This window comes from Poecilia mexicana, unplaced genomic scaffold, assembly GCF_051168715.1.
Source record: "Poecilia mexicana isolate PSO_F unplaced genomic scaffold, ASM5116871v1 scaffold_4, whole genome shotgun sequence".
Lineage (NCBI taxonomy): Eukaryota > Metazoa > Chordata > Actinopteri > Cyprinodontiformes > Poeciliidae > Poecilia > Poecilia mexicana.
In genome coordinates, this window is record NW_028263373.1 from 8,046,792 (window position 1) to 8,065,632 (window position 18,841).

At 40.2% G+C, this 18,841-nt stretch overlaps 1 protein-coding gene across 1 annotated transcript in view; it reads right to left on the reverse strand.

Annotated features, from left to right (window-relative positions):
- The window catches only part of ncanb (neurocan b), a 113,744-nt gene that overhangs the window by 32,846 nt on the left and 62,057 nt on the right, over positions 1-18,841 (reverse strand). The window contains exon 10 of the mRNA XM_014999217.2: positions 16,667-16,783. Within this exon, the coding sequence (XP_014854703.2) occupies positions 16,667-16,783 (117 nt within the window). The remainder of the gene's footprint in view (positions 1-16,666; positions 16,784-18,841) is intronic.

An 18,841-nucleotide genomic window follows, 5' to 3' on the forward strand; every position in this document is an offset into this window, starting at 1 on the left:
TAAGGTGCTGTAAAATGACGACTTTGAAATGGAATTTTTTTCTTTCTTTCTTTTTTGCCACACGAAGGTTCTGGTTAAAAGGCTTTTTGTGTTTGTCGTCTTTTATAGCGGCGCCCCTGGATGATTGACTCCCCTTTGGTTTGCTGAGGGGCATTGACATTTCCAAAGCCTTCTACGAAGATGGATACCTTTCTGTTTAGCTGCTGCTCATCCAGACAGCGTGAACGCTCAATGGGCCATGTTGTGCTTTTCCAGAAAGCAGATTTTCTGCGTGACTATGTCTGAGCACACTATAAATGTTGGTTTAGTTGACCTGGCTGCAAACAACAAGGCCAGCAACAGCAAGAAGTGCTTGTGTAAACATTGCAAAACCTCTTCATTTGTTATCTTATTTATTTGCAGACTAAATATTTGATTTACATGTTCATAATTCATTATGAAAGATAGTTTGCATTGCTTCTCTGGCATTTTACAACCATCTTTATCAGCAGAAACTCCTTTTTTTTGTGAAAATTGCACAATAACTTTCTTTAAACAATTCTTTCCCTTTACACCATAGCAGAGCGTGACTGCTTATTGGCACACAGCTAATTGTTTTGTTGTTTTCGAGAATGCAGCTTTAATATTTCAATTGGTGTCTGAAAATATGCACTCCACTAAAAATGCCACTGGGTAAGAGATGAACGAATCCAGATATTTCCCCCTAAGGCTGCAGATCAGCATAGAAAACAGTGGTGGTGTAATTATTAAACCAAACAGCTCACATCTGTGCATACTTATTCTCTAGTTTGCTTGGATTTTTATTTTACTGCTTGACAACATAAAGAAAAAAACTTTATTTTGTTTACTGAGGAGATCGTGAGTATTAAATATTTAGTTAAGTGTTCAGAGCCGTTATACAGCACGGTACTCCCCAGTACCAACTAAACAGAGTCCATGTTTCTTAAAGTACAGAGAGGCATGTTGTTGTACTGGAAGGAAATTAAATTAACTCATATCATCCAAGTATATTCAAAGATACTTGGATAATATGAGCCAAGTATCAGACCTTCCTGTGGTAGCAGTCAGTCTTGCAGTGACTCTGATAAGGCCTCTGACTGAAGACCGTTGCTCTATGACAGCCTAGTGACTGTCATAACATGCCAGCAGCTCAATTTCTGGGCAGCAGAGATGATATTCAACATGTCCTGGATGACACCATCAGTTATTGGTAGGTACTGCTATTCCACCTCATTTGCTTTTGCCTCTAATCTTTTAAACTCTCTGTCCATATGGTTAGAAACCTGGGCAGAGAGACAAAGTTGGGGATATGATCCTTTCCCATTATGATTGATGGAAGAGATGGTTCTACCTTCCTCCTTCCCTGTCTGCCCTTTCATTCTGCTCTGCATCCATTAAGTCTATTTTTCAACTCCTAAAAGGATGTAAAATGTGATTTTTGATGATCCCCTTGTTTTGTAAGTTCTTCTTTATTTATTATTCTTCATTAAACGTCCACCATTACTAGTCGCTCCCGCCTGTCTCCATCCACTGCCTGAACATCATGACATAATTGCAGACACGTGTGAGTTTGCTTTGGCGATGTTTACATGTGTGATAAGAGAAAAGTTTCTTTGGATGAGGTCGCCGAGATTCGTCCTTAAAAAATCTCGTGCTTTTCAGTCGTTTGATCTTAAAGGAACCTTGTTTAATGTCGCTTAAGTGCAACTTCATTAAATAAGAAACAGCCTTGTTCAGCGAGAAATTTGCAGAAAATCTTAATTGCCACACATGAATATTGGAATAAGTGAAGCACCACACTGCACTTAGAGGCAATCAAAGAACATTCACACTGAGTTAAGTGTCGGCTGACGGAGGAGTAGGTGTGCAAATAATCAGAACAGTTCTGTGTATTTGCTTTGGGTTTTATTGCAGCGTCACAGACTGGCTCAGTAGGAAGAAGAGAAAACAACTTCTGGAACATAAATGCAGCGTGATTGAAGGCTCTCAGCTATTCTTCAGGGAAATCTGAGAAACCCTGATCAACATCTGGCAAAAATAAATAAATAAATAAATAAATAAATAAATAAATAAACAAACAAACGTATTTCTGGTTGAAGCATTTCATCATTTGTACTTGGCTAACATGTAAGGATGAACAAAGACATGTTACTTCCTCATTTCCCTCAGACAGAGTGGTGCAGTACACCGTGTGCAAACGCATACGCACCGGCAGTGATCCGAATCATTGTGGTTTACCAGATGTTTCCACACATCAAGGAGACGTCAGGAAAGCAGCGAGACTAAGAAACTGCCTGGTGGACATTTCCAGAGTATCACACGGGAACATCAAATAAAGAAGGAAGGTATGGCTCCGACTCGCTTCCTGATGGAGCGAGATGGAGATATGGATATGGGAACGTGTGTGTGTGTGTTTTTTTTTTTATATGTGTGTGAGGGGTGGGGTGGCTCACATTGTGTTTCATACAGGTCTGTGCTTTGGTTGACAGCACTGCTCCGACATTCATAACAACCTAGGAAAATGTAATGAGGTAAAGTGTCACAACATCTCACATCGCTGGGCTGGCCTTCACTTCTGACAGCCTGCCTCTGCTCACCAATGCTGTACGTATACATGTGTGTGTGTGTGTGTGTGTGTGTGCTTGTGTGTATTTACTGCTTGAGTCAGTTTATATTTTGTGTGGGACGGGGATGCCGGTGGCCAGGAGAAAGAAACGCCAGCTGCCACGGCGTGCCACCAGTATCGTTCAACCACACACTATTTCTGTCTCTGCGCAGGAAAGGAGCGGTGAGCAGCAGAAGTATGCAGGACTTCAGGCTGACAGCAAGTGCAGAGCAGAACCGGGGAACCATTATTCCGGGCTGCGTGGTGCTAAATCTGATTAGCGGCGACGGCACCCGGTCGTAAAGCCACTCACCTTCTCTTTTGGCTCATCCGAGTGTTAAATCTTAAAACAGATGCTTTCACTTTTCTCTATTATCCATTCTTTATATAACTTCTTTTTTCTTTCTGCGCAAACATCTGTGAGTGTCCAAACTCGGAAAAAATAAAATAAGATAAAATACAGCAACTTTAAGTGGAACAGTTCCCAGGAGGGGTGAATGACAGGCTATTCTCTGCCTCCTGTCGTTATTTCTGACACACTTAAAGTGGTAATATTAGAGGGAAATTATCTTCTTTTTTTTTCCCTTAGCCCTGTCAGTATCATTTCATCACTGACAGTGAGTTTATATAGTAACGCGTTGCTGAAGTCTTGCGTCTATTTCTGTAAGGAGAGGCCTCCAGAATCAAAGAAGCGCCCTCTGGTAACTCTTAGGGAAGAATTATTTACCGCTTTTGTAGATTGTTTGGCTCTTGTAGTCAATAAGAACTCCAGCATGTAATTTTAAAGGACTTTTCCTCTAAACTCTCCTTCAGGTTGCACACCTCTGTCTTTGACCAAATTCTTCCTCATCTCTAAGCAGCTGCTTTAGAAAGAGGACTAAAAATCAGCTCAGTCAAAAATCAAAACGGGGCGCTGGCGTGGCGCAGGGACAAAGCACCACCCATATATTGAGGCCTTGGTCCTTGTGGCAGTGGTCGCAGGCTTGATTCCCGGCCTGGCGACATTAGCCGCATGCCCTCCCTCATTACCCTCCTTCCTGTCAAACTACCTTCAAATAAAGGCCACTAGACCCAACAAAAACCTTTAAAAAAAATCTAAATGTTCTTCAGCAAAATAAAGATGAAACTGAAGTCTTAGCTTTTGTACCCAAAGACTAAGAATCGGTGCCCACCTTCAGTCTGTCGGTTCAAAAGGCTCAAAGTCAAAAATCTGAGGGCGATCACGAGTCTGATTGGAGTCTTGACGACCACATGAAATTTATCATAAAGGCAGCATATTATTACCAAGTGCATCAGTTCATGTCTTTGTTTGTAGCAGACCCGATTATTACAATGCTGTTTCAACTTCTTCAAAATGCTGCGGCTAGAGTCTTTACAAACAAAAGAGATCAGCGTACCGGTCCAGTTCTGAGCTCTTTTGCTCAATGAATTGAGTTTAAAGGCAAAATAATGGTTTACAAAACGGGCTGTGCGACATATTGCGCTGACGTCGCACAAGTCTGACAGTGTTGAGACCAAAGTCTGCAGTAGTTGTGTTGATCTTGGCGCAGAAACTTTGGGTGACTGAATCATTTAGGATTTAAATCTGTGTATACAGCTTTCCTCAACAGGTCTTTCCATTTCTATCCCGCATGACGTCACCTCACAGTGCACCTACAATCGTCCAAGCTGAGAATATTGTGCCACCGGTTATTTACGAGGGCTACAGTAAATGCAGAACTGCATACTGCCATCTCTGCATCGTTACTCTGTCAACCATTGGATGATCTTTTTAAACGCCGCATAGGAGCAACCAACAGCTGCCATTTCAGGTTGTCACTTCAAACATGTATAAATGTTGGTGCCGATGTTATATTTACGCGGCACACTCGTGTCAGATATGATTAATATTTTCAGAATGAGACTTAATTGTATTTGGCAGTCACTCCGCTCGAGTGCCGTTCCGCCGCATTTTGAGCAAAAATGACAGCCGTTGAGATTACAATCCATCAGAGGCGCCAAGCAATCGAACCATTTGGAAAGAATATGAGCAGAAATAAGGTGACGAGATCAGCTGGAGACAGCGACATCAACATCGGTTTTAAGATTTCTACTATCTTAAAAGTAGAAATCTCTTGCCACTACCTCTTAGGTTCTCCTAAGAGGTAGTGACAACTAACACTATGTGCGTGTAAGTGCTAATAATTTTCCTTGCGTGTTTTAAGGAGGTCTGGAAACTCTGTCTCTACCTTGACAGAGTCAGAAAGTCTGTGATCTTGTCAAGGTACAGCTTGTGGATTCCTGCCCCTGTGCAATGTACTCAAATGTCTGTTGTTGTTTTTTTTAAATCTATTGAGCAGCATACAAATGAGCATTTTTTTTCCCCCTTTTCCCTGACAGCAGAGTTCACAGATACTTGTTATTCACTGTGTGAGTGTTTCTGGAACGCTGATAAGGCCCCCCATGTGTAAAAGCCTGTTCCTGGTGTTCATGGGAAATCAATTTGACCCTCTTATATGTGACCAGCCTTTATATCTCTCAGTTCCTCCTACAGCTGTCATCCAGCGGATCAAGATACTTTCCTTCTGACGCACACGCACGCACACACACACACACACACACACACGCACACACGCACACACACACACACACACACACACGTATTGAGGCACATATACAAACCCCCTCAGTTAAGTCAAACACATGTAAGCCATATTCATACATATTCATTTGCTCTACCTGGCACTGAAGCTGAAGAGTAAATTAGAAAGAAGATGAAGCATTTTTAGGTGGTGGCAGGTGAGAATATTTGTGCTGAAGCACAAGAATAAAAAAGCAACAACAACAAAAAAAACCCACAAAAAAAAGGGTGAATTCTGGCAACTCAGCCAGAAGCTCATTAATCTACGGATGTGTTTGCACAAAAGGAGATACTGGACACACACGTCCACACACGCGCGCAACACATCATGCAGCTCATTCTCATTCAGCTCTGCACTCAGTATGTCCTTTACTTCTCATTGTCCAAACAAGTGAGGGGAGCAGGAAGTGTCCACCCTGATTGAAAACTGAAAATTAACTGTTGCACACAGTCCTTTCTTTAATGAAAGCGACGTAACTTTAATCTGGAGGCGATTCAGCTGCACTGTGTCACACAGTGCCCAGGTGCATGCATCTTGCGTGTCTTCTTGTGTTAATTTCGTTATCCAAAGAAGGCGAAGCCTCTCAAAGAGCTGCAGGTCCGGCAGCTCTAATCAGTACCAAATCTTTTGGCCTTCCAGCTCTGGAGCAGGAGCATACATGATACAAACGATGCAAAGGGGTGAAGGGGAATAGCCAGCTCTAATGCTGATTGAAGACTCCACGGGCACGGAGGAATTAATGAGGCATGGGGACGCAGGCTGTGCCAGCCAATCATGGCCTGTTAAGAGCCCCTCAGCTGCCGACAAACTGTGACAAACTGCAAGCCATCAATCACACAAAAGACACGTCTTCTGTCATTTGCACACTTACTGTCACATTCAGCCTCGTGCGTGACTCACTGGATTCGACTCGCTGAGTCGATTGTAGTTTTATCGGCCTCACACCGCCGTGGCTGCAAGGCATTTCACCAAAAGTACCGTGGGGGATAAATGAGAATAGCTCCTAAATTTATGGTGAAACTATAGCGGTCTGAAAGTCAGCTTTTAGGTTTTGCACATGCAGCGATGCATCATTTGCCTGGTGCTTGGCAGAAGGGTGAAGGTCAAAAAACTGGGGCCCAAATAAACCCCAAAAGGGTATAAATGCAACTTCTGGAACTCTGAGGATTTGGTGCCAAAAAGGGTAAAACCAAGACATAACGAACGAAAGGCGTTTCATCTGTCTTTCTACATAAACTACAGCAATACACGGTTGGGGAAATTTAGTAAGCGGTGCACTCTCTTCAAATTTTCCTGTCATTTGTGTTGCCAACGTTTGATTTTTTTTTTTCCCCCTTTGCAGCAGGTTTGCAAATCTGATTAAGCTCTTTTCAGCCAACTGATTAGACAAATATTAAAAAAAAGTTTGACATTTTAATATGTTATATGAGATGACGCTCCAGGTTCACAGAAAGAAACATTTCTCTCAACTTTTAGAACAACATCCAGCAGGATGAATCATGCTAGAATGGCATGCTGATCACACCCCAGAAAATAAACTAAGTATAACCAATCATCTGTGGTTGCTATGGCAAATTGATAAGCATTTGGCCAATCAGCATCGCTGAATTTTATGTCTTTGGGGCGCTCAAAATTTGATGAATTACGGCAAAAAAGTTTTGCGTCATCGCTTGATAAAGTTGGGGGTAAAGCTTGTTAATCTGACTTCTCCACTTTGCACGACGCCGGAGGATTTTCCAGATGTCCACTAAGTTACATCTTCTGTTCCTCTGTATCTTTTATTAGTTTTAGCTAACATATTGGTCTGCTCTTTTTTTGTTGTTTACTTTTTCCGTTCCTCAGGTGCTATCATTTGCCGATAATCAGTCCCGACTGTTGAAGAGATTTATTTGATGCTTATGTAGCTCTGGTTAGCACAATGCTAATGCTGCTCTGGATAAATGTTGCTAAAATGTTTTATTATTATTATTATTATTATTAGTAACGATGACGCTCATGTTGCCTTTTATGACAAACATCCTGGTTGATATAACGACGTTTTGTTTTGTGGCGATGTACAAGGAGGAGCTGAAGACCCGTTTGCTGACTCAGATCTATGAACATTCATGTCTGTAAGGTTTCACTGACAGGAGGATCGCTTGGTGTCTTTGTTCCTCAGAACCTGGCTAAGTTTTTTTTTGTGTGTGTTTCTTTGTTACTTTTTTGTTTGCAGCCGTGGTCATTTTATCCTACACCAATGTGATTTAGTTCTTTTAGGTAGGAAGGCCTCTGCTGCTCAGCATTATTAGTCGATTCTCTTCAGTTCTAGTAGAATTTAGCTCTTTGTCTGTTCAGAGTTAAACCCGGAGGCATTAGTTTAGTTTTTCACGGTTTTGAATCTGATTTGGTTTTAGCCGTTGACACTTATTTCACAAGTTACTCAACAAATCTTTTACTTTTAGCTAGTTTAACCCTTTGTGTTACTTTTCTGTATGCAGAATGGCATATTATTGTAGAAATGTCATCATTTCAGGACTGATCATTTGAAACCTTATGCTGGAGTAGGAAAGGAAATCCCTGGGCAACATCAGCTCCACCACAATTTTGTTTTTTTCTCACCAGCCGCCACTGATGTTCAGTAGACCACAATTCGACAGAAACCACGCTCAACCACCTCCTGCCCTTCCCCCGTCTTTGACCTCATTGCACAGATCGGTGGAAGGCGCCTTGGCGAGGTCGGTTCCGGGAAACGATATTAATAGCGTTGAACTCATGAATCTTTCAGACCAAATTACATGAGCTGATATGAGATGAGGCCGTCTCAGAGGATGGATTAGTTAATGCAGAAACGTAGCAGGGGAGATTTCTATAGCCTCCTAGAACACGAGTTATGTATCAGCTTCATATACGGTCTCTGGTACATATTGATTTTTTTGTATGATAGCCCAAAACAGGTGCCAAGTGTCAGAGGTCAGATCCACGAGAGACAGCAGAATATATTTCTGCTGCAGTACCGCGAGTATATATAGCAACTGGAATGTGTATGTGAGTGAGTCGAGTAGCTTCGATAAGTTTACTTTTATGCATAAGTACAGCGATGAATAATTGCATTGGCCTTTCACAGGAAAATAGTGTGCATGGAAGAAAAAAAAAAAAAAAACAGGGAATGAAGCCAGAAAAAGAGAAGTGTTGAGGGGGAGAGGTTAGAGGTTGGAAGAGAGTCAAGAAACGTGGCAGAAAATGAAATGTGTTACTTTGGAGACGTGCTGAGGTGGCTCCATGCTTGCATTCAGCTCGATGGCTGCTGTGCTGAGCAGTTTCAATATTTACCATAGCTGATGCCAAATAGCACTGGAATGTACTGGAACAGTCACAGGAAGAAGGGATGGGAAAGATGGTTAAAAAGCTTTAGGTCTTTGGACTAAAATGTCCCCCAATCAAACTCCCCTCCCCACCCTCCCCCCCCAGTTTGGGCAATGAATGACGACTTTGCTTTGCAAGGCTTTCTGCTTGTTTTTAACAGGAGTGCCAATTAAAATGGATGGTGCTGTAGATGGAATAAAAAAATGAAATAAGGAAAGAAAAACATTGGGGTGAAATAAAGTGGCAACTCAGGTGGAAATATGAAAATTGGATCGGAGAAATCAATTGACGAACGGAAAATTGACAATTGATAAAATAAAGATATAGAACCGCCAGGGGAAAGAAAAGTGGGAGATATAAATCAGATCTAATCAGCAGGATTGGAAGAGAGGCAAGAATATGTGCAAAGTTGCGGGTTAAAAAAAAAAACAAAAACAAAAAAACAAACAGAAAGTTTTGTGCCAAGGAAAAACCAAACCTGTGGAACATGCATGCAGATTGTTGTTGGGAGACGTTGATGTGAAATTTATTTTAGCTGAAATTGACATCAAAATGAATATCTCCTGTGAGTAAAACTTTCAAAGAGTTGAAATTAAGAGAATTGATTTTTATCCTTTAAATCGTCTGCTAAATGTTATTAAATGTTCAAATAAAACTAAACGTCTTTCTGGGATAGATGAACAGAATCCTGCCTGAAGGCACTATTACTTAGCAATCCACCTTGTGTTAAAAAAGATGTCTCCACTTGAATTATATAATTGCATCTGATGATAAAATTCTTAATTTGTTTGTGAATGCAGAGACGATCACTCACAATTCCTCACCCAGAGTCTTTAATTCAGAAGACTTAATTCTTTGCAAAAATGAAGTTATCAATGTCTAATTCAGAAAAAAAAATGAAGTTAAAACTTACTTTACCAAAAATTATCTTTTTCTTAACGTCCTCACAGTTGCCTCTATTTCTTTTTACTAAATCAATGTTCAAATGAGGAAATAAAAAATAAATAGAAATCTGGATGGGATTCCACACATGAGAAAGCTCCATGTGGCGGAAGCAGGAGTTGAATAATGGAAAGCAGGAACAGAGTTACCAAAGTAATTTTCTCTGTGTAGCAGGATCAATTACCATCTTGACCTCACTCCACAGACTGAGTTTAAACCCAAAACAAACACTTTATCTAAAAGCAATTTATTTTGATTCTGTTGTGGAAAGCCCTGGAAACCTCCCCCCAAAACAAACAAACAAAAAAAACAACAGCAGCGATTACCTGTTTTTAATATTATTAATGTTGTTGGTCATCCAGCGGAATATAAATGGGTGACGGCGTGAATTTATCCACCCTCCAGCTCTCTGTCTCTCGCTTTAACTTGTGGACAGATGGGCTGATTGAGGTCTTCCAGCAGCTGACCATAAATAATTTGCCCGACTCGTGTTCCATTTAAAATCAAAGCGATTTCCTGACCCACAAAAAGAGACAGATGAGACAGGTTAATACGTTTTTTTTTTTCTTTTTTTCCACAGAAATCCATGTTTGAACAGAGCAGGAACAGAGCGCTTCTGACCAAGCAAAAACCCAGACGGCGAACTCTTAGAAATCCTATCAATTTCTAGGTTCTTGAATCTGAAATATTTTTAAGGTCTTGGAACTTCATTGCTTTTTTTTTTTTTTTTGTATTGTTCCTAATTCTTGGCCTATTTTAGTTATCTTTGATGTTTTAAAAGATCAAATCTTTAAAGAAACAAATGAAAACCTGCGAAATGCAGTGTGCAGCTTTCCTACACATCATGACCATCTTTGTTTCTATTCATTCACTTTCTATTAACAGAAGCAAATATAAGAAATGTATGTACACCTTTCAAGTCTAGAGTCATAATTTGAAAATGGCTTCCGATGAGGCTCTTCTGTCAGATTAAAAGTGCCTTTAGAAAACAAACTTCAAGCTGCTATTGAACATATTTTTCATCAAACCCACATTTCTGCATAATTTCTTTTAAATATTAAAATCTTAAATGCCATGTCATTAGCCAGAAATAGTCACCATTAACAGAAATAAAAGCTTTATTACATCAGTCTATGTTTTATTTGACATCTGAGTTACTGAAGCACATTAACTTTTCACTAATATTATAATTCATTGAATATGACTGCATATTACTTTTAGTGTTTGTGTTAGAATGAATTAATCTTCTGTCAAAACAGGAAAGGATAAACTGCACAGAAAACCGCCTTTAGTGACAAACTGATAACTGTAACCAGCGTTGCAATGTAAACACAAAAGCCTGAATTTAAGCTGCAATTACATGCAGAACAAAAGCGTGACTGGATTTTAGTTTAGACTCTCCTTGGTCAGTCTGCTTTTATACTTCCACAACAGATGCATTTGCTAAAGAATCGTTTTAAAGCTACAGAATCGTTATTTGTCACAAAATAGTAAGCGTGGCTCATTACCGTATTATTTGTAAACTGACTAAAAATCATGCAGCAACCGTTTCTGAATGAAACATTTAGAATATTCATAAACGGAGGCAAAACATGCGGAAAGATCCAGTGTAATGCACTTGTTTGCATTTCCTTTTTGAAAAATGAAGCAGACAGAAGAAATAAGCCATCACTGTTGGTGTGGCATTAACTCCTTCAGTATAAAACTTTAGGTTGTTTTTGTCAGATGTCATAAAAAAAGACAATTTTATTATTAATTTTTTTACCTTTTTTTTCTTAGTCACTGGGATCAAATCTGCCGTCTGCATGTCATGCAATTCTAAACAAATATTCATGCTAGAGGAACAATAGAATGTATTATTGTCACAATAACACAGAGCCATAAAGCTGCCAAGCTGTGACTTGACTCACTAATCATTTATATTCAGCTGCAGGATCTACAGTTTATCATCAGAGGGATTCTGAAAAAAATGCAGAACTTTAGATTAATATTGCTTGTGTCTTGACTGACAGCCACTGGCGGTTTAAGTAAAAAAAAAAAAAAAAGAAAGGATTTATCAGACAGAAAGATGGTGTATGCTGCACTTCATGAATTATAACCACATGGCAGGCCAAAATCCATTTATCTCCATTAAATATTTTTTATCTTTCTACATAAAATTAGGACCACCTAATGTCCCACTGCTTCTCATTGACAAGTTCAAGTGTCTCTGGATTGCAGCAAATTTAGAAAGCCTTATTTTAGTGTGAAAGCAATCATGACCATTCAGCACTCTAAATAGGTACATATTGTTTTCTGCTGCTTCCTTGACCATCCTGTTGCTTCCTGTTACTATATAATCGCCATGAGAATCACATGTGTGGCTTCTAATAAACCATTTACAGCGAAACCTGCGTTTCCCTATAAATACAGGTTTCTTTTCCTCCTAAACTGATTTCAGCCTCTTTGCAGGAGGAAGCAAAGCATTTTAATCCACCTATGAGAGGGTGCATGCAAGGTAGTTATTTGTATAGATACAGTGCAACTTGAAATTTCATACAATTTTTTTAACTTGTTGCACCTGTAATTGTAAAAGACCTTTAAATTACAGTCAGAAGGAAATATAAGCGGAAATCTGAAATCTGTTTTTTTTAGTTTTTTGTTTTTTTTACTGATCATGATGAGATCATTTTCTGTATTATATCATAATTACCTTAAAATGTGCTACTCTCACTGCTGAAAATGATATCCAGGTCTGATCTTTGACAATCTACTAAATAAATTTAGCTTTTGAGTTGCAGCCTGAAGAACTGGTATCGACAACATCACTTGGTATCTAAGTAACCTGCCTGTTTATGCGATTTGGAGGTGTGCGTGTCTCCTCTGGTGGGAAAACTGTCGATAAAACCACAATGAGGGGGGGGATTTTGTTGTAAGGAATTTGTTGAGATCCTTTTCATAGCAGCCAGAGAAGTGGCAGAACCACAAAGCTGTGCCAAAGTAATGTTACCTGTTATATCAATGTGCAATCTTTGTCCGGTGTTTTGGGGCAAAATCTGGGGTTTTCAAGTGCAATATTGGCTTAAAATGTATTTTCTTTTGCCTACCACAGATGTTGTAGTGAGTCCTGTATTGGTTTGAATACATTTTGGGTTAGGAGACCCTGAGCGCTACAATGAGCACCGCCATGCTCAGGGCAGCGTTTCGTTGCACTGGCAAAAGCAAACTGAACCATTTGCTGATTGAGGAAATTAACCATTTCGGCCATAAAAACCATCAACTGCACAGCTCTTACACTGATTAATCAACATGAAAACACTTTAAAAATACAGTGCAGTTAAACTCTCCAGAAAAAAATATCCCCAGGGAGAAGGACGTGGAAGTAATCAATTAATAGAAAATTATAGTATTAATGGACTTTCATATATCTCTACCCTGATATAAATGTCAGCATTTACTTCAGGTTCCTATGGAAAACTGCTGCAATTCTTTTAAACCTAATAAAACGTTCAAATAATCTAGACAAAAGCAAGCCATTATAAAAGCCTGTGTGTGTAAGTAAAACATGCTTTTAACTTTAAAAGTGATCAATCCCGTGGCTGATTGATCTCCAAGTGAATAATGAGGGGGTTTCTTTTGTCAGGCCTTTAAAGGTTACTGATAATCAGCCTAAGGAAAATATGCCCTTCTTGACCTTATTCATCTAACCTTTGACCTTTTTTGAGTAGTGACCCCCAAAGCCGCAGCTCGCTCACAGTGTTGTGTCTGTGTGGATCAATGAGGTTTACGGAGCTCCAACATAAAGGCATTGAGGAATAAGCAGTAGGATAACCTTGAACTCTTAACTCTTAGGGCTTAATTTAAGAAATGTAAAAGGATAAACTGAGACTGAACTAAGGGCAAAAACATTAAACTGGAGTTTCTTCAATATCCATATCTAGCATAGTGTGGTTCCTGTAAGCAATCCATATTTTTTAAGCAGTTCAACCCACAGTTATTTCCCCAGGAGCCACAATCGATGTGCCAGATTGAGTGCTGTTTGCAACAACTTTGCATCAATAAAAGCTGGAACAAGGTTGTGCATCAACATCAAGATCCTCTGTGGAATGTTAAACCTGAAACACCCTGTAGGTTTACTGCAAATAATTATTTGCTTTAGCAATTACTTAATAATTACTGAAACAAAGGAACAAAACAAAGGTCTGCGAACCTCAGGAAAAACAAGTCTGAGGAAAAAAAAACAACACAGCGTCTTGCAAAGACAAATAAAAAAAAAAAACAAGGAATGGATGTGAAATGCACTGCTCAAAAAAATAAAGGGAACACTCAAATAACACATTCTAGATCTGAATGAATGAAATATTCTCATTGAATACTTTGTTCTGTACAAAGTTGAATGTGCTGACAACAAAATCACACAAAAATCATCAATGGAAATCAAATTTATTAACCAATGGAGGCCTGCATTTGGAGCCACACACAAAATTAAAGTGAAATGTTCCCTTTATTTTTTTGAGCAGTATATTTTCCCTGAAGAAATTAATGCTTCACACTCTCATTTTAAAACCCACGGTTTGGAAAAAAAAAATCTCACGAAAGGCATTAAGAGCATCAACGATATGCAGACTTGACACCCCAAATGGATTTAACGATCGCTCCGGCCTGAAATGCTTTTAGTTGCTGGTGAGACTGCTGACCTGTCCAGGATGTTCTGACCTCTTGCCCATTGATTACTTGAGATAGGTACCAGACCCCCCCTTCCTCCCCTGCCCCCAGCAAACCCGAGTGAGCTGATACAACAGATAGATAGACAGACACAGAGTAATGGACTGATCCATGAACAGTTGAGATAATCAAAAGTAACACAGACAGAAACAAAAACTCTACAGTAGTGCAGAAAATGAAGGGTTAAAATAAAGAAGAAAACTACTGCAAAAGGTTATGAGGGTGAACTCCTCTGTCCAGGTCACGGGTCAGTCTCAGCCTTGAGCAACGAGTTCAAGACTCTAATTTATAAGCAGCTGGACGGAGCAGGACATGGATGGATGGGGGCCTCATCTACAATGACGGAGTAAATGCGGCAATTTCTTGCGTTAAGGAAAGAGCTGAACCAAAAAGCTGTCAATTTACTGATCTCATACGCTTTGACTCTAACGTATGGCGACGAGATATGGCTAAACAGTGGGCGAAATTAAATTCCTCCATTGAGTGGCTGACATAAGGTGGAGAATTTTAAGGACAATTTCTTTCTTTCTACGCTCAACAGGGGAAGCTGCCAACTCATCTATTTAGATTACAGTAAGCAGATGAACAAAACTTTATATCATGCATTCTTGTTTCCTTTTCTACGGGCTTTAAATACTGTAGGTTTATCAAATGCACCACAGAAGCCAAAGCGTGACCTGACCATCAAGCGAATCGTTATGACCCAAGCCAAGCAAATGTCAGGAACAAGATACTTATGCAACAATCACATTAGCTTGGATAAGCTAATATCCAAACAAATCATTGGGAAATGCACTTGAGCTGACTGGGTCCAACATGCCATATAATTTACTGCTCTTTATATCCAAGCCTCTCAGAATTTTGTTCTCTGACTTTTCCTGAATTGTGTGTGATGAATGAAATGACCTCACAAGTCAAGTCAAGCTCCCGTGTAAGAAGAATCTGGTGTCATATAATATTTGACTGACCCGAGTAAAATACCAAAGCTGACTAATGAAGGCTCTCTCTCCTCTGACGTGGTTAAGCGTGTCTTCATTGTAATAAAGTGAAATGTCACGGTTTTTTTTTCTTTAAGATTTACAGAAGAAATGCTTGACAATGAGAAAGAGAAAGTGAGAGAGAGAGAGAGACAAAGTAACAGCTTTAATCTCTATCAATAGATTTTTTTTTTTTAACTATTTGACTTGGGGTAAGAAATTCCTTCCTTGGAAATACGGAAACTAATATTTCTGTAATGCTAACCACGCTAAACGTAGCAACCAGAAATAATCTCCACTCCCAACAAACATCCGAGGATAAGTGAACAATGGATAGAATGCAACAAAATGACTAATAAATAATTGTTGACTACTTTTGACATGAAGGCTATAAAATAAATGTTTTTGACGATACCGATGAGTTGCCAGATTGAGCTGCCGCTCTGCCCGTCCTCTGGTGATGGTCAGAGGATCCAGTTGCAGTGACTGTATGACAGTTTCGCTTCCGTCAGTCGGTTACAATGTAGCTTACCTAAATCAGTGTTTGAATGTGTATATGGACCACTGACGGCAGCACAACACACTTCGGAGTCCTTCGGAGGCCATTCGCCACGTTTTCAATGTGCTACACGTCTTCCTATTGTACTCAGTAGTTCTTAAAGAGCAATCAGAAACAGCTGAAAAAGTGCCGGCAGGTCATAGCTGCTGGTTGGAAATCAGCGACAACGCGTCGCGATGTATGAAAGATGTTTACACTTCATCCAAATGATATAATGAACTGACTTGTTTAAGAGGCAACTTAATTTCAGCCAAGATGCTGTTGGTGATTTTTCCAAATCCTCTTTCACAGATTTTCTTATTCCTTCTTTTGTTGTTTTCCGTCTTGCCATTGCAGCAGTTTGTGCTGCCTGCTGCCACTGCACTTTAATCAGCTACTCCACCCCTCGCTGAGCTCACAGCTCCTCTGTGGACAGTCTGTCCTTGCATGCCTCTGTCACACACACTCACACACACACGGACAGAAAGGCTCATACACCTAAATCACTGCACCGTCATTTTCTGCCAGCCACACTCTCCCATCTCACAGTTGAGTGGAAAGATGAGCTGCCTACTTCTCACGGGGCAGAAGGTGAAAACACACACATTCGTGCGGAAATAATCGCACACACAGTTGAGCATCTACACCACCAAAAGTCTCTGTCACACGCGACTGGCTTCCAGCATATGGATATTCCCTTTTTGCTTTCAATCAGGGAGCCTGGCCCAAAACCCCTGGACCTGCCAGCGTACCAGTCGCCTCTCTGAGATTGGATCCAGAGTTCCAGGCACAGACTGGAAACAAAGCCAGCAGAGAGAAGCTGGCATTTTTCCTCACGAATCCGCTGCACGGCTGAGTACAGATGTTAGCCTCAGCATATGGCGGCCGTTGTTTCTACGAGGTGTCTGCACTCTGGCTTCACCTGGCCCAGACTTACCGATCTCGCAGTTCTCTCCAGAGTAGCCCTGAGGGCAGTAGCAGCTGTAGCTGTCGCCTTCCTCCAGGCAGCTCCCGCCATGGAGACAGGGGCTGGTCTGACACGGGTTACTCTCCACTGTACAAAGAGATGGACAGAAGGTATAGGAAGGTTAACTTCAAGTTATTTTTTTTTTAAGAAAAAGAATTACAAATGTTCCTTAATTAGCTGGAACATGAGCAGCAGCAAGTCATTGTCTGACAGACGGCCCAGGCTGTCTAATAGAGATGGAGCAGCAGAGTGGGCTGACAGAACGTTGATTTGTCCTCGCCTCTCTTTCTTTACACAAGGTGAAAGATCATATCTGTTCGAAAGAGTTCCCCCTCTTTCCTGTTGTTCTTTTCTCTCGCAACTCAAGCATTCCCAGTGAGTTCACGTCCAAATTAATTAGTTGCTCATAAGTGGCGGAGAAATCCATTTATATTCTATATATATTGCCGTTGTGCACCAAGTGCAGTACACTCATTTTAGGTTGCTGGCAATTGCTCCGTGTTCTCTTCATGGCAAATGCTTTGGCGGATAAATGCTGGAGATTGAGAGGATTAAGTTATAATCACTGCTCTTAAATTTTAGAAGGGGACTGACAGAGAAAGAGAAAGAGAGAGAGAGAAAGAGAGAGAGAGAGAGAGAGAAGGAGACTACAACAAGGACAGTTAGGGCAAAGAGTGATTATCACAGAGTTTCCTACTATTATGTGTGCAAAAAGAGAGACTGTTAGGCACTAGGTAGATTAAGTGTCTTTCTAATTTCTAGTCCTGATAGGATTGCACGGCCCTGACACAATCTGTCAAGCCATCTAATATACGGCGTTCTTTTTCCGTAATAACACCCAGACTCACTTAATGATGTATGAGCATGGGGGACGCAGAGCGGAGCACAGAGTGCAATACATGTGGAAGTACGGAAATGCCCTCAATTAGGTGTGAGTTTGTTTATTCATGCAGACGTGTGCAAAGATAAGCGAGTGCATATCAAGATACGTACATGTCTAACCGTAACTACGGGGCTATAAGACAAAAACAACACATACGTTGTATTCCACAAACTTTTCTGTATTTTCTTTTGATTTTATGTGAGGGAAATGATGCATACAGCTTCACACAGTGGAGCCAGCATTAGTTCTTTTGTGGCCGGCAAAGCAATCTAGAAAGGGAGGCTTTTACCCATTCTTCATTGCAAAACAACTCGAAATTCAGTCGCACTGGAAAGTTTCAGTGAACAGCTATTAAAATCTTTAGATTCTGAAGAGGGTTTAGGTTTGGACTTTGACTGGGACATTCTAACATGACTGTGATTTAATCTAAGCAGCTACGGCAGCTCTGGTTTCATGTTTAAAGTTCTTGTCCTGTGAAAACTTCACCCTGGTGTTAAACTTTATGCAGCAGTCTCCAAACCACTTTTCTTACAGTCCTGATCAAAACTTAGCTCCATTCGTCTTCATCCAACAATTCAAGAGCATAGTTCCCACAGCATGCTGCTGCTACTGTCAACACTATGGGAATGTTGTGTTCTGGGAGGAGTTCAATTATGAAAGGAAAGTAGATCTGGACATTCTCAACACACTACGATTCTTTTGTGTTGAAGTTTGTCTTCCCCTCCATGGAGCCTGTGATTTGGTGAAATGCTACATGCCCAAGAGTCACTTTGAAAAAGTTCAGTTCTCATTCAGGTTACTGTAACTGTATTTGCCAGGATACACTAATTATTTATTTATAGCTTTGCCATGTCAAGTTAATTACTAAGTTGGTATGATGACAAAATAAGCTTTTAAGATAATCATCCTAAGATAACATCGCTAAATATAATTTCTAAGAATGTACTTTCTCAATTTCTCAGTTTAAAAATAGCAGCAAAAAAGCACAGAAAACAAATAAAACATTTGTGGAACAAATTAGAATAAAGCTTGTGCAAGTGCCCACTTTTTAATTAGGGGATAATTAGATATTACACAACGCCATAAAGAACACGTAAGCTTTAGAAACCCGATGCATTTTTGCAAAGTGTACGACCCAAGTGGAAGGAGGAGGCAGGCAGAATCATGGTGCAGTTGAGTAATAAAGATAAATGACTTTAAGAAAAAACAAACAAAAAAAAAAAAACAAGGTGCATGAATGGGAATGAGAAGACGTAAAGGTC